This window comes from Rhamphochromis sp. 'chilingali' (genome assembly GCF_963969265.1).
Source record: "Rhamphochromis sp. 'chilingali' genome assembly, chromosome: 14".
NCBI lineage: Eukaryota > Metazoa > Chordata > Actinopteri > Cichliformes > Cichlidae > Rhamphochromis > Rhamphochromis sp. 'chilingali'.
Window position 1 is genome coordinate 20098274 of NC_137941.1, and position 13603 is coordinate 20111876.

A 13603-nucleotide genomic window follows, 5' to 3' on the forward strand; every position below is an offset into this window, starting at 1 on the left:
GATGCGTGATTGTCACGATCCTCGAGTGTACTGTGAGTCGTTGCTGTTAGGGAGATACCACTTTAGTTGGGAGGGAATAATAAATATAATGTATTACTACCACATATTTGCAAACCAAGGTGTGATTTCTTCTCCTTGCTTTTAAATAATTATGAAGAAAATATTTTTGAATATGCAATAACAAGAATATCCAGTGAGTTAACTTTACCTTTTAAAAATAAAAAACACTGATAGAACGTGCCAGTTTTTCAAAGAAGGAGAAGGCCACCTGCTATACTCTTGAAAATCAGCTGATAAATATTTTGGTGGACAGGCTGACTTTTCCAGCTGGGTTCAAGTCAGACCCAGCTGATCTTCTCTCGGTTGAATATATATATTTTATTAATTTCCCCCTTTTCACATTTGCTTTGAAAGTAGGTTAGCATTTACCCATTTGAATTTATTGTATTTTCCTTTTTTTGTTTCAGCTCCTTGGTGTGCAGCTTGCTTGATCAGAATATTTGAAAAGCTCATTAATCGGACAATGGACACATATATATTTGACATTTAAATATCTTTACCTTTTGGGTTTCTTTTTTCCTCATGTTTTAGTATGAAAGCATATTTGAAGGATTTTTTCATGACATATAATTTTAGATCCCTCACTTGTTTTTGCTGCTTTTATGCTCATCTACCAGAACCTCTTGCTCCAGTGGGGTCAGACTTTGTGGTCTCTCACTCCTCTAAACAGAGTGTGCACAAATCATTTTCTTTTATCGGTATACATCCACATTTAATAATCATGCGAGGCCAAAAGCTTCTCGGATGACACAAGCAGCCTCCGTCCTTGGATCTTTCTTTTTTTCTTCCAATGAAAGATCAAAATGCCGCTTGTGATCCACATCCTGAAGTGGCTGTAAGTTTTGACAAATATGCTGTTTTTAGCTGCCAACAAAAAGATATTCATGAAGTTGATCTTTTTTCAGATCACACCTTTGTTTATTCGTGTTTCAAAAACTTTTCATTTATTTATAAATCAGACAGCAAATTAAATTTTAAATATTTCGAACATTTATTAAAAGCAGGAGAAAAAAAGAATACATTAAAGGTCGCAGTGTTTACTGGCAGTATTAATATTGTGTTCATTCTCGGTGCTGTGCTAGTCATAGTAGGAAGGATATTACTCATCTCCGCAAACACACTCATCAAAAGGCAGTTCAAAGGATCGTTGGGCAAACGTTCCTGAAATTTCTCGATATTCACAAAGATGTTTTTCTCAGCCATGTCATACAGTTGAAGCAGCTACTCTGCGATGATTCAGATTTTGACAGTAAGTTTGAAGTCTTCACTTCATGTCCTATTGTTTCTGTCAACTTACAAAAATCTTTTGATATTAAGTCTTTGTGAGAAGCCAAGCTGACTGGTTAAAATAAACAGAAGAAAAAGAAACAGATCAACATCAAATGAGGCCAAATCAGGAGAGGGGTCCTTCAGGTCGCTCCTCACAATCTCTCATCAATGCTTTCTGTAGACGAAGATGATGACACGGATGAGTTCTAAATAAGAGAAAACACAGACGTTATTAAGGACAATGAGCTTTTTTCCTGTATGTTTTTAGTTCAGAGATGATTGAGAAAAGGTGATGAGAGGTATTTTATCAAGCAAATGAAAATACTATAACCAAGGCCAAAATTCTGCAGTACAAGCAGATTTAATGTTTACTATGCTCCTGATCCTAGTTTGGTGTGTTAGCATGCAAACAGCAGCCACAGAGTACAGCTGACGATGATGGGAATGACGTTTTTTAAAGGCATTTGGTCATCATCAGTGTCAGATAAATGTTACAGTTCATTCTTTGTCTTGTCTTCCTTACAGCAGATGGCTGCCATTCTCCGAGCCTGGTTCTGCTAGATGTTTCTTCCTGTTAAAAGGAAGTTCTTTTTTCTTCACATCTTTGCCAAATGCTTGCTCATAGGGGTTTGTTTGATTGTTGGGCTTTTCTCTGCATTGTAGAGTCTTTACCTTACAGTGCCTCGAGGCAACTGTTGTTTAGTGCTATATAAATAAAACTGAATTGAATTCTGAGGAAAAGATGGATGTCTGAACAAGTTTCCTCTCATCCAGTCATCGAATTATTTACACCAAACCTTGTAAACCTCACCGTGGCACTAAAAGGAAACCCAGGGGCTACTCAGAGCCAGTATTTATTCTCTGGGGACTATGAATGTTTTCGAAACAATTAGAAACTACTTCTCACCCTCTGTCTTTCTGGTTCAGTCGGGGTTGTAGGTCTTGCTTCCTCTTCCTCCAGTCTCTCCTTCCTGCTGGCTTCTGGAGTTTTTGCACTGTGGACTTGAGCGTAAGATGTTTCCCCGAGGAGCTGGCGTGTGATAGGCACTCCTTGAGCTTTGAGCTTTTCATAGACGCTCTTTTTAGCCACCAACATTTCCAGATAATTCCCACTGCCTTGGATAATCTTCACCACGTCATCATGATGGCTCTGCTCTACATTCACCCCGTTCACCTCAACCACAATGTCATCATCCTCCATGCCTACCTTGTCAGCTACTCCACCCTTCACCACCTGGAACACAGTGTGTCTTATCACTTATCAGTTGTGCTTAAAGTGTCAATGGTCAAATTGTGGACATTATTTTAAGCCTTACATTTTGAAGGTAATGGCCGCACACTCCCTGGATGCTATTTAGATGAAAGCCAAAGCCATCTGAGGTCTTCTCCAGTTTACACAGTTTAGGCCTGAGTTCCTCTTTCCTCTCTGCAGCAGGCGTGCTTGATCTTGTAGGAATGGGTAAGTTAACAGTTTCTGTGTAACTGGGTGGTGAGTTGGAATCATTCATCTCCTCCAAGAAAAGCAGAGGAGGAACTTTCCCCTGTGAATGATACAACATGATATAATTTAGACCACCTACAGGGATTACTTAACAGACAAGATGTTGGCGCCCTGGCTCACCAGCTTATACACTTGGTCTGTGTCTTTGTCCACTACTAGGAGGCAACATTTGTTGCCACTCTGCTTGATCCTGTCTACCACCTCCTCATGGCGGCAGCTCTCCACATCTCTGCCATCCACAGCCACCAGCCTGTCCATTTCCTTCAGGCGCGCTTTTTCTGCTGAACTGCCTCTCTCTATGTCCCTGATGAAGTGTCCTGCATGGAGTCATGGAGCACATTATTAAAATGCAGCCTTCTTTGGACAGTATAATCTACAAAACATAGTCATTATAATCATGCCTGCTTGATTGGGCTCCTCTCTAAGGGTGAAGCCGTATCCATCAGATCCTTTGGTTATGTTGATGATGCGTGGTTCTTGAGGGAGGTACTTTGTTGTGGCTAACCACGAGCCAATCTTTGCATGAGTCTTCTGATAGAACTTGTCTGTTTCCTCGTCGACCAGTAGGAACATGATATGGCTGCCTGCCCGTTTAATTTTGTCCACTGCTCCTTCGTGTGTGATGTTTTCTACGTTTTCCCCGTTGATCTCCACCAGACGGTCACTGAGTTTGACCCCTGCCCTTTCAGCTGTGCCTCCTGGGGTCACTTCTGTCATGAAAAGTCCACGCTCACCTGGACATGATGATAAAAAAAGGAATTTTTTTTAAACATAATTGAACAGTTTTCTTGATAGCTCTCTACAGACTAAAAAGAAAAAAGTCATCCCTTTTGAAGTTTAACCAAAATCCTAATTTTAATTTGTGATAGTATTTTTTTTGTATCTATTACTACTGAAATACCTTTCAAAGATAAGTGCACAGAAAACACTGCAACAAGTTAGATATAAAGTCCAGGTCTGAAAAGTGAAATCGTTGCAAAGGTCTTTAAATCTTCATGTGGAAGGTGACTCCCAAAGAAAATCACATAAAAGTCTATAATGAATGAGCATGGTTGTCTAACTATTTCTGTGACTGGACTATAACAGACTGTTGTCCGTACCAGGGTGAATCCTCTTGCCTGAGGACAGCAAGGATAGGGTCATGCACAGCCTGAACTGGATAAGTGGAATAAAATAGATAGCTGGACAGAAGTCTGTAATGATACTTAAGCTCCCTTCAACACTATCATGATTAGTTCTGGTTTTAGCCACTGTTTTCAAGCCTTATTGACTACTATACATATGAGGCATTAGGAAATGCTCTATTAGCAAATAAATACGCTTTTAGATGGAACCACTGTAAGTGTCATATAAATGGGTACTTCCAAAGTTAAGTCATTTGAGTTTAGCAAATCTAAACTTCCACTGTCCAGCGTCAAATGGCTTTTATTACTATAAATTGTCCTCCTATGGCCTTTTTTATTCTAACACTTACTCAGAATTGGGAGTCCCTGCATCCTCTCCTTACCTTCAACTGAGCGAATAGAAAACCCAAAGCTTGAGCTGGACTTAACCAAGTAGCAGAGTTTGGGTTTTAGACGATGTTTTTCCACTCCATTGGCAACTGGCTTGCTTCCAGGGTTGGAAAGGTTTACTCCCTGGGCTTTTGCTTGCTTGTAGGAGGATTCATCGAGAATGTGAAATGTGACAGATGTTCCACTGTTTTTCACCAGGTCCACCACCTGTCCAGGAAAAAAAGATGCTTGTCACAGCAGAACTGGTCTAAGAGTTGTTATTGATTTGATTAATGCACTGCAGTATTTCTGCATCCTGCTCACTTCAGAATGCGAACATTCATCGACAAATGTTCCATTGACCCGGAGGATGCGGTCTCCGTCTTTGATGCCAGCCAGCTCAGCTGGACCTCCCATTTCCAAGCAGCGGATCAGGTGACCCTCCTCGCCATTTTCCACCCTCAGATAGAAGCCAAATGTCTGTTTTGGTTTCTTGGATAGGGTAAACACCCGTGGCTTGTACCCAGCCATGTCCTAACAAAAAAGGTGAAAAGCACACACATGACAATCACAGTGGTAAAGTCATGACATTAAATACACCTGTCACTACTAATGCTTGACTTACAGGCATATCTTCTTTTTTTAACACCTCCCGCCACCCTTTGTATTGTTACTGCCTCTGGTCTTTTAAATATATAAGTAGAGTAGAAACTATTACTGGACCTTAAGGACCAGTAGGAGGGTTGCTTCAGATCAATAATCTTACAGTTAACCTTTCATGCTGGGTTTGCAACAGAGGTTAATGGTTAATAGCAAACATAGCTGACAGTGGTGATGACTCTATAAAAAAGCAGCTTGGACTTTGAATGAACAATAAGAACTTCTGCTGCAATTCTTGCTGGATTGTTATTCCCATACAGGAAGGTCTGTGTGTGCACATGTACTGGCTTATTTATTCAGCCAATAATGTAGCTTAATAAACAAATAATGGCAAAAAAAAACAACGACTTTATTTAAGCAGGCAGGTTAAAATAATTTTTTTGTTTGTATTCCTTATACCTTTACATTTAGTTTTTACCTGTTCTAGATTTAAGTGTGTAGAATTTATGTTTGCACTGAATGCAATCTTAAAGTGTCATCTTAAAGATCACATTGTTTATAGATCCGGTATCTAATTAATAAGAGCCCTGAGATTACAAATTTATGTCTATAATCTCAGTAATATCTTGTGTCAGTTTACTATAACACAAGCAACACAGCTCACCCTCAAGAAACACTCATCAGACAACATTTTCCATTATTCTTAAAATGAATTTATAAGATAGCATAGATCTAGTTTTGAATGTGACATTGAAAAATTTTAACTAACTACACGATCTCTGAAAAATTACATACAGCGTAGTTGAGTGTTTATAATATACTCACCAGCCTGTCTCTCCTGGCGTCTGAATCTCAAAGGAGAGCTCACCTGTTACTGTTTAGCTGTTATATATGTATCTTTAACCTGTCTACCTCCTCCTTCCTGCCCCTTTTCCTTCCCCCTTCAGGGACTTTGACAGGCCAAAGGTTAGCCTAAATGCTGAGTTATTTAACAGTTTCTAGGCTCACAAATATCTGCAGATGCGTTACAAGGTGGGCAGTCAGCTGTTTAGTGGTCAAAGGTACAAAATGCAGGTGGCAAAAAAACAATGTACAATCATTGCAGCACACACAGTTATTACAGCATTGTGGAATTTTAGTTATAATCACTAACACAGTATTGTGAAATGACTACAAAAATGCATAATTTAATTTTTACTTGAAAGAAAAAAAAGGATGGGTTCTTATTAAAACTTGACAAAGAATTACCTAAATTGTGTTATAGCAAAAAGGTCAATAAATTTGCATGAAATAGTACTTAAAAAGCCATTTCATGTAATGTAAATATAATCACTAGAGATGAGGATCAAGAGCTGGTTCTTTTGGAGAACCTGTTCCCAGTTGTTCAGTTACTTTGAGTTTTGAGTTCGCCTGCCTATCGAGCCCACTTATCTGTTTCATTTGCACTTGTGCTAATAAGCTAATTTCAGTTTGTGTCCTGGAGGTAGGGTTGCCAACCGTCCCTTAAAAAACGGAATCGTCCCGTATTTAGAAACAAAAGTACACGTCCCGTATTGAGCTAATAAGGGATGCACTTTGTCCCGTAATACAGTGAGAATCAAAAGTAGTCTATAAATGTTTATGGAATTAACACTTTGTTTGAAAACATAATTCCCAGCCCCTCTCCTGCTTTGTGACCAATGAGCTGACAGCACACTTATGACAATTCGAGTATAACAATTCAGATTACCGCTCATCTCATTGGTCGAGGAAAGGTCGCTTACAGAGAAAATACCGGAAGACAACAGATGACCACAACAAGAAGCATGGCCAACAGGGGAACAAACGCCGACACTGCGGTGCAAGTCTCGGATGACAGTACACCTAAAGCTGGGCAGACACTGTGCGATTTTTTCAGTCGCGTTATTCAGCTCCTGCTCAAACTGCACGATTGACTCGCAGGGTTAGAAGTTGGTAGGTCACGATGCAGGTCTCACACTATACCCGATGCTCTGATGCGACCTGAGTGCGCACACTGTGCGTCCATAAAATGAAGGTTATAACAGAAAATCTGTCGCTCGCTCTCTCTGTCTTTCACTCACACAGACACACCACCACCATCAACTTTGCTAAATTGCTAATGAAAAACATTGATCAGGCAGCTGTGACTGAGCAGCAGTGTCGATCCAACTATTTTCACGGTTGTTGTGGTCGTGATAATTTTGTGATGCCACATCGAAAAGGCTCGGATGAGCTTTTCAAAGTTCTATAAGTTGTGCCTCCATCGCTTGTGTCCAGATCACACGCTGCACAGCCGTGCTGCTCCGTCTTTTTCACCGGCGTTTACGTGTTTGCGCGTGAGCAGTGTGAGCCCCTGTGGTGACACCCTCACGAGCGATTGATGATCGGGAGCTGGTCGTGAGGTGTTAATCACTTCTCGTTACCCCACGTATACTACACGACGCACGATGAAGGCCAAAATCGGTCCGATCACTCAAAAATCGGCTCAAAATGGGCCTGAAACCGCACAGTGTGAGCCCAGCGTTAGAGCAGCAATGTTTGTTCCCCTCAGAGAAAGGGAAGAATGGGAAAAGGAAAACACCTGGCTGGAAAAAGTTAATATGGGCATGTGCAGTGAATATCAGCGCTATGTGGCCAGAAGTGTGATAATATAATTTATTTTGTGTAATAAACAACTGCAAGGATAGATGATTACAACAAATTGATGACTAATACATAAAAGTAATACATAGATGAATAATGATGATGAGTTAAGATGCGTAATCATGTGAACAAGCGGGTTTACAAACAGGAGCAGCTGATTAGCATTAGAAAAGCTGAAATAATACCTCAACTGAAGCCAATTGTACTAAATGCACTAAATGTGCACTGTTACAAGAATATTTTTCTTTCTATTGTTTTCTATTATTTTAAGTTAAGCAGGACAGAGTGCTTTTAAAGAAAGATTTACTTATATTCTCAAAAGTTAAGCATGACAGGCTTCTGTTTAAGAAGGAGACCTGTTTTATTGTGTTAATGTTGTCATTTTGAGCTAAAAATAAATGGCTAAATGATCATTTGTTTCACATGTGTTCATATCACAAAGAATACACATCTACTTAAATCAAATTCAAGTCAAATGGTTAAAAAAATAATTTCACACACAAAAAAAGAGCTAGAAAATTCACCACACTGGGAAGGGTGAAGACAACTGGGTCGCCCGGCCCTGGCCACGAGGTGTCCCTTATTTATTTTTCAGGGAGTTGGCAACCCTACCTGGAGGAGGAAATTTATTTTTACAGTTTCTACAATGTGGATATTAACATTTTGCTTATAGTTTGGACAAAAGGAGGAGAGCCCAGTGTTTAAGTGCAAACTGCATCCAGGACAGAACACAACTTCTGCTCTTTACAAGCACCTGCACAAACAGTATGCTAATGCTAAGTTAGCCAAGAATCCAGAGTGATGTTAAAGCTGAGTTGAGTAACCGGCCCCATTGCAGCAGCTTGACCTTGAAGTTCAACAGGTAACAAAGCCAGTGATGAGCAATCAGGCTGCAGCTTCCCTTGCTGTTCATGTTTCTAACATAGAATCACTATGATGATCGCTTTAAAGTCTTTTTGTTCTGATTTTGATCTTTGCTTTATGCTGTCAGCATTGTGTTCATACCTAAATAAAAGAGAAAGAGAAAGATCACACGTGTGTCCTCATTAGGATAGGTTAGTGTGTGGAAATGCAGCCTACAGGATTATTTTGTTAAATAGTATTTATGAAACAAGGAGTTTCAGGTCATTTTAATGAGTAACATGAAAGTTACTTAATAGTGTAACAAATTACTTTCCCCTGTGAGTAATTAAGTAGCGCACTGCATTACTTTTAATTATTGTGTTCTGTGTAATTTGTGCAATACATTACTTTTTATGAGTAATGCTCCCAGAACTGATCACAACAAATAGGGGAAATGCCTACAACAGACACAAACACTTGTATGCAATTAATTTGCATAAATGTAATGTCTTTGATATGGTGCTTAGGGATGGCAGTGACTCTCAAAGTGGAGCCAATAAGAAGCCAATGAGAATCAATAAAAGACCTGATAAGGAACCGAATCTATAAATATGGACAATGAAATCGGAATCGCTAAGTTCTTATCAATACACGTCCCTGATAATTACCCATGTGGGTGTTTCTCTTACATTTACACAACTCAAAGCTGCAATGTTTGCATTATGGCACATTCAATCCAGTCTCATTCAACAAATGTGTCATAAACTCCACCCTCAAGGTCATAATGTTCAAATCTAATTCTAATGGTTTTATTGTGATGATATGGTGTCTCTTGAGACGTGCAGTACTACACAAATGTCTTGAGCAACACTTCCTTTTTTCTAGGAAAATGTAGACTATATCTAGTAATTTAATGAAATAAAAAAGAAAATGCAGTATATAATGCTAAACAGACAGGGTTTTTCTATCTAGGTATGCTTATACTGCAATGTTAGTGTGTTTGGGGTCATTGTCATACTGAAAAATGTGGCTTTTGTTATGCAAATGGTATTGCATGGTGAATCAAAATCTGAGCGTATTTTTCTGTGTTTGTAATTCCATCAATTTTGACAACATCCCCAACACTATGGGCCTCCAATGTGTTTTACAGATGCTGCAGTCACTCGCCTTTGTTCCTTTCTCCTGACCTCTTCTGTAAATACTGATGGTGATTGAAAAATCAAGAATTTAAAATTTGGAGTCATCACTCCATTAAACCTTATTCCACCTGTTTTTAGTTCATTTCCTATGTAATTTGGCGTACCTGAGCTTTTTCCTCAATAATTCCTTCTTGACAGCCACTGAGATAATTTATGGTGAAGCTTCACTGAACAGTATGTGGATCAACTGAAGGTCCAGAGTCATGTCTCAAGTCCTTTGTTAGGTCTTTGCTTTGATGGTTTTCTGTTTCATAGCCACATGACTTTCAAATATTGTTATCTGCTGCAGATAGTTTTTTAGCCCAGTGTCCAGTTTCCTCAATTTTTTTAAGGACACACTGCACACCATGCTGAAATATACCAAGTTTTTAGGTAATAGCTCTATGGAAATTACCTTGTTGGTGCAAAAATAGTATTTTATGCCTATCAAACAGCTTTCTTTTTCATAGATTCAACGAAAGAAATGGAAAGCAGCCTTCGTCCAAAGAAAAACTTGGACAACTGTTGATCAAGACACTTTAAAATCTTTTTAATACATCCGGCTCACTGGAAGCAAAATATTAAGAAATTGTGGGCCAAGACTGTTGCACAGTACCATAATGAAGAGACAGACCAACACCGGACTAGCTATCCATTCTGTCAACGGTACAGTTGGTCTAACTTAGATACTTGTATAAAGAAATGTGTCCAGGAAGTTTGCTCCCACTGGCATTCATTGGTTACTTAAAAGTCTAAGACCCAGAGGTTAATTGGTCTTGTTTTCCAAGAAACAGCTTCACAAATTCCACCTTAGTGTCACCACTGGTTAAGAATTCCCCTCTATACCGCTTTCCCACGTCAATACTTAAAATGGTAAGGATAAAATGTTGACTTGGCTAGTCTTCTAACAGGTGGATTAAAGGGGGTCATTTATTTTTTTTAGTAAAGATCTTTGTGGTGTAAAAAAATTCAAGATAGGGTTGGTCGCAGTTAAGTTTTAATGTTTGTTGTTAACCTGGTCGTAACTCTGGATGTAAAAAGCAGTTATACGATGGCACAAAGGTGACAACCAAGGCAAAATCTGCAAAAGAAAAGTTTTATTCATTACCGAACTGGTGTTGTTGTCAATATCTTTTTAAACGTTTTATTGTATGCTACTCAGAATTTGGTTCTGGTAGTGTCCTCTCTTTCTCAAGGCCTCTGGGGAGGCCACAAAGTAGATTTGAATTCCTCTCTGTGCCTTTGAACAGAAATTATTTCAGCACTGAGTAGACGGTCAAAATGAATATAAGTGCTGTGGACTGCCAATGATGAGACTGCGTAATATAACAAAGGAACTTTTATAGCTGCGCTTTATGCAAATGATGTCCTGACATGTTCAGATTTTAAGTTATACTTAACAATATATTTATTTTATTTGACTTATTAACTATGTATAATTTTGTTTCTATTTTATTACTATGTGCATACACACTGAGAGTTACCTTGTGTATGTCATGCTGAAAGGAAATAATTACTTTAGAATCCCAAAATTACATTAATTTGTATTTCATCTTCTAAAAAAACCTCTAGATATATTTATTTAATTTGCATAAATGCAGAAAGAAATCCTGAGTCACACTTGGATGGTGATATTAAAACTTCCACGCATGTATAAGATCCAAATATCTCGCCAGGTAATATCCATAAAGGTGTGTATCCCTTAAAAAAAGAAAATACAAGGTCTCATTTCCAGCTTACATCTTTACTATAACATAACCTATGTATCCGACATCTAACAAGCACATCTGGTCGAAAACCCTTTTCGGCAATGCTTTGTACTGGCATCAGTCTCCCTCCCCCCAATATAATTTTCCTCCTTTTTTTGGCACACTGCTACCTGTAATAGCGCATTACCACCAACAACAGTAATGTATATTGACTGATGTGCAGACCTGCTGGTGGAAAGATGTATGGATATCCATTACCATCCTTCACAGTCCACAGAAATGTGAATCACATCACTCCACGCTTTTACTGTATGGATATAATTGTTGGTGCAATGCTAGAGCACTTACCTTTAACAATAAACTGAATTATGTGTATTCAATACCTTCCACCTCTTGTACAGTAAATGGTAACAAAGTAGACACTGCTGCTGTTTTGTTTTCATCTATTGTTGAAAGCTCATTTTACTGGGAATAAACTATTCCAAAGATTCCCCTCATGGCACTAACATTGTTTTAGCTGGTTTGGTCCTAACATCACTCGGGATCAATGTCTCACTGCACCCGTGAGAAGCAAATGAAGGATCATATTAGTGTCATATTAGTGAGGTTTGCATTACTGATCTAATGCTTCTCGTTTGTATGTCTACAATATTTGTGATTTAAGCAAGTTATTTTGAAGAAGCCTCGGTTACACGAGGTCATTGTCCCTGGGGGTTCCTGGAACCAATTTTGAGAGCCAGCACTTTAGTAAATACTATACTGATGTAAAAAGTATGACGAGGTCTGTTTGTGACAACCTGGTGCGACCGACAACAGGAAATGGCAGAATTTGTGCTGGAGACTTCAATCTTTCTGCCTGTGCACCTGAACACTCAGATACCCAGTAGGGGTGTACGTACCTCCTGACCAGGCACTTATCACTGCTGATGGGTTGGCACCGATTATAACTCTCTCTCTCTCTCTCTCTCTCTCTCTCTCTCTCTCTCTCTCTCTCTCTCTCTCTCACACACACACACACACACACACACACACACACACACACACACACACACACTACCAGTTTGGAGTCATATTTGAACAATCAATCTCAAGGGTTTAGGAGCCACAACCTGAGGGGAGATGAGTGGAAAGAGACTGAAATCCATTTCAGCTTGGCTTAGTGCTGATGCGTTCATAATCCATTAGCTCTTGTCATCACCTTGAATTTGCCAGAAAAAAAAAAAAAAAAAACACACAAACTTTGTCTTTTTGTGATGATTGGATTTTCCAAAGAAGCTGTTATTATTGAATATGGAACATAATGGCATTTAAAATATAGCTATACAAGAATATACAAAATATGCATTTATTATTTAAACAAAAGTCATAGATATCAGCCTCAAAGTGCCACCCAAGAAGTGGTTGTCTCCAACCTGTCCTAATCAGCAGGGACGCGTCGGTAATCAACATGTCATGCGATTACGATGCCCAACGGGGAGCACTATTCTCTGTCTTCATTCTGATTGGCATCCTCACATGGCTTGTTTATCTGGGCTAAGTGGCTGTGCACATGACCTGCCCGAGCCAGCTAATTAGACCAGAAGAAAGATTGGAAATGAGCTGCTTGTAATAATATCCCCCTCCATTTTTTCTGGAAATCATTTGAGTGTTCAGGGCGCAAACAGTGGCTTCCCAGTAATAACACCCTTCAGAGAACAGTGACATTTTAACTTAACAAATGTGCAAGTGGCACTGAAGACACAGTGTCTGTTACCTTTTAGGGAAAAAAGTAGACATGTAATGTGTCCAGATTCAAGGCAGATACTACTGTATATCCATATTTCATCCTTAGTTCAGGAAAATATAATGATGAAAGCGAAGAACTTGACTTAAAAATAGCATCTATGATGTATGAGACCCCAATAAAATGACAAGAAAGAGTTCCCTTAATCAGAGCTTTAATGCAGACTATAAAGGATTTGCTAGCACCAAAAACATTCTGTCATTTAACAATATTGTTATTTAAAGACACATGCGCTTTAGATTTTTTTTTTAAGCAAAGGTATGAATCTGCATACAAAAGAATAAAAGAAGAGAGCCAAAAAGAGACCAAAGTAGAATCAAAAGATGGTAAAAATAAGAATGAAAACCACGCACTCTCCCACTCTCCAGTTTGTTCTTTTCAGAAATGATGAAGAGCACTCGATACACGATGTTACTGCAGAAGTACAGCTAGGTATACAGTAGTAATGGGCACAAGCATTTTCAAGCCACGGGAGCTACAAGTACCTCATCAAAAAAAAAAAAAAAAAGAGGGCAAGACCGCCA

The 13603-nt window shown here is 39.0% G+C and overlaps 1 protein-coding gene across 2 annotated transcripts; it reads right to left on the reverse strand.

The window, feature by feature from the left end:
• Positions 1-333: 333 nt before the first annotated feature.
• pdzk1 (PDZ domain containing 1) lies at positions 334-6844 on the reverse strand. 2 transcript variants are annotated; one of them, XM_080903629.1, is made up of 8 exons: positions 5749-6844; positions 4648-4857; positions 4338-4551; positions 3232-3564; positions 2951-3147; positions 2646-2870; positions 2237-2563; positions 334-1535 (listed from the first exon to the last, which is right to left on the reverse strand). In XM_080903629.1, the coding sequence occupies exons 2-8, from the start codon at positions 4852-4854 to the stop codon at positions 1482-1484; spliced, it is 1557 nt and encodes a 518-aa protein (XP_080759755.1). In that variant the 5' UTR covers positions 4855-4857; positions 5749-6844; the 3' UTR covers positions 334-1481. The 2 variants fall into 2 exon arrangements, with proteins under 2 accessions (XP_080759755.1, XP_080759756.1); XM_080903630.1 differs by lacking the exon at positions 5749-6844 and having other exon boundaries at positions 4648-5191.
• Positions 6845-13603: the final 6759 nt, after the last annotated feature.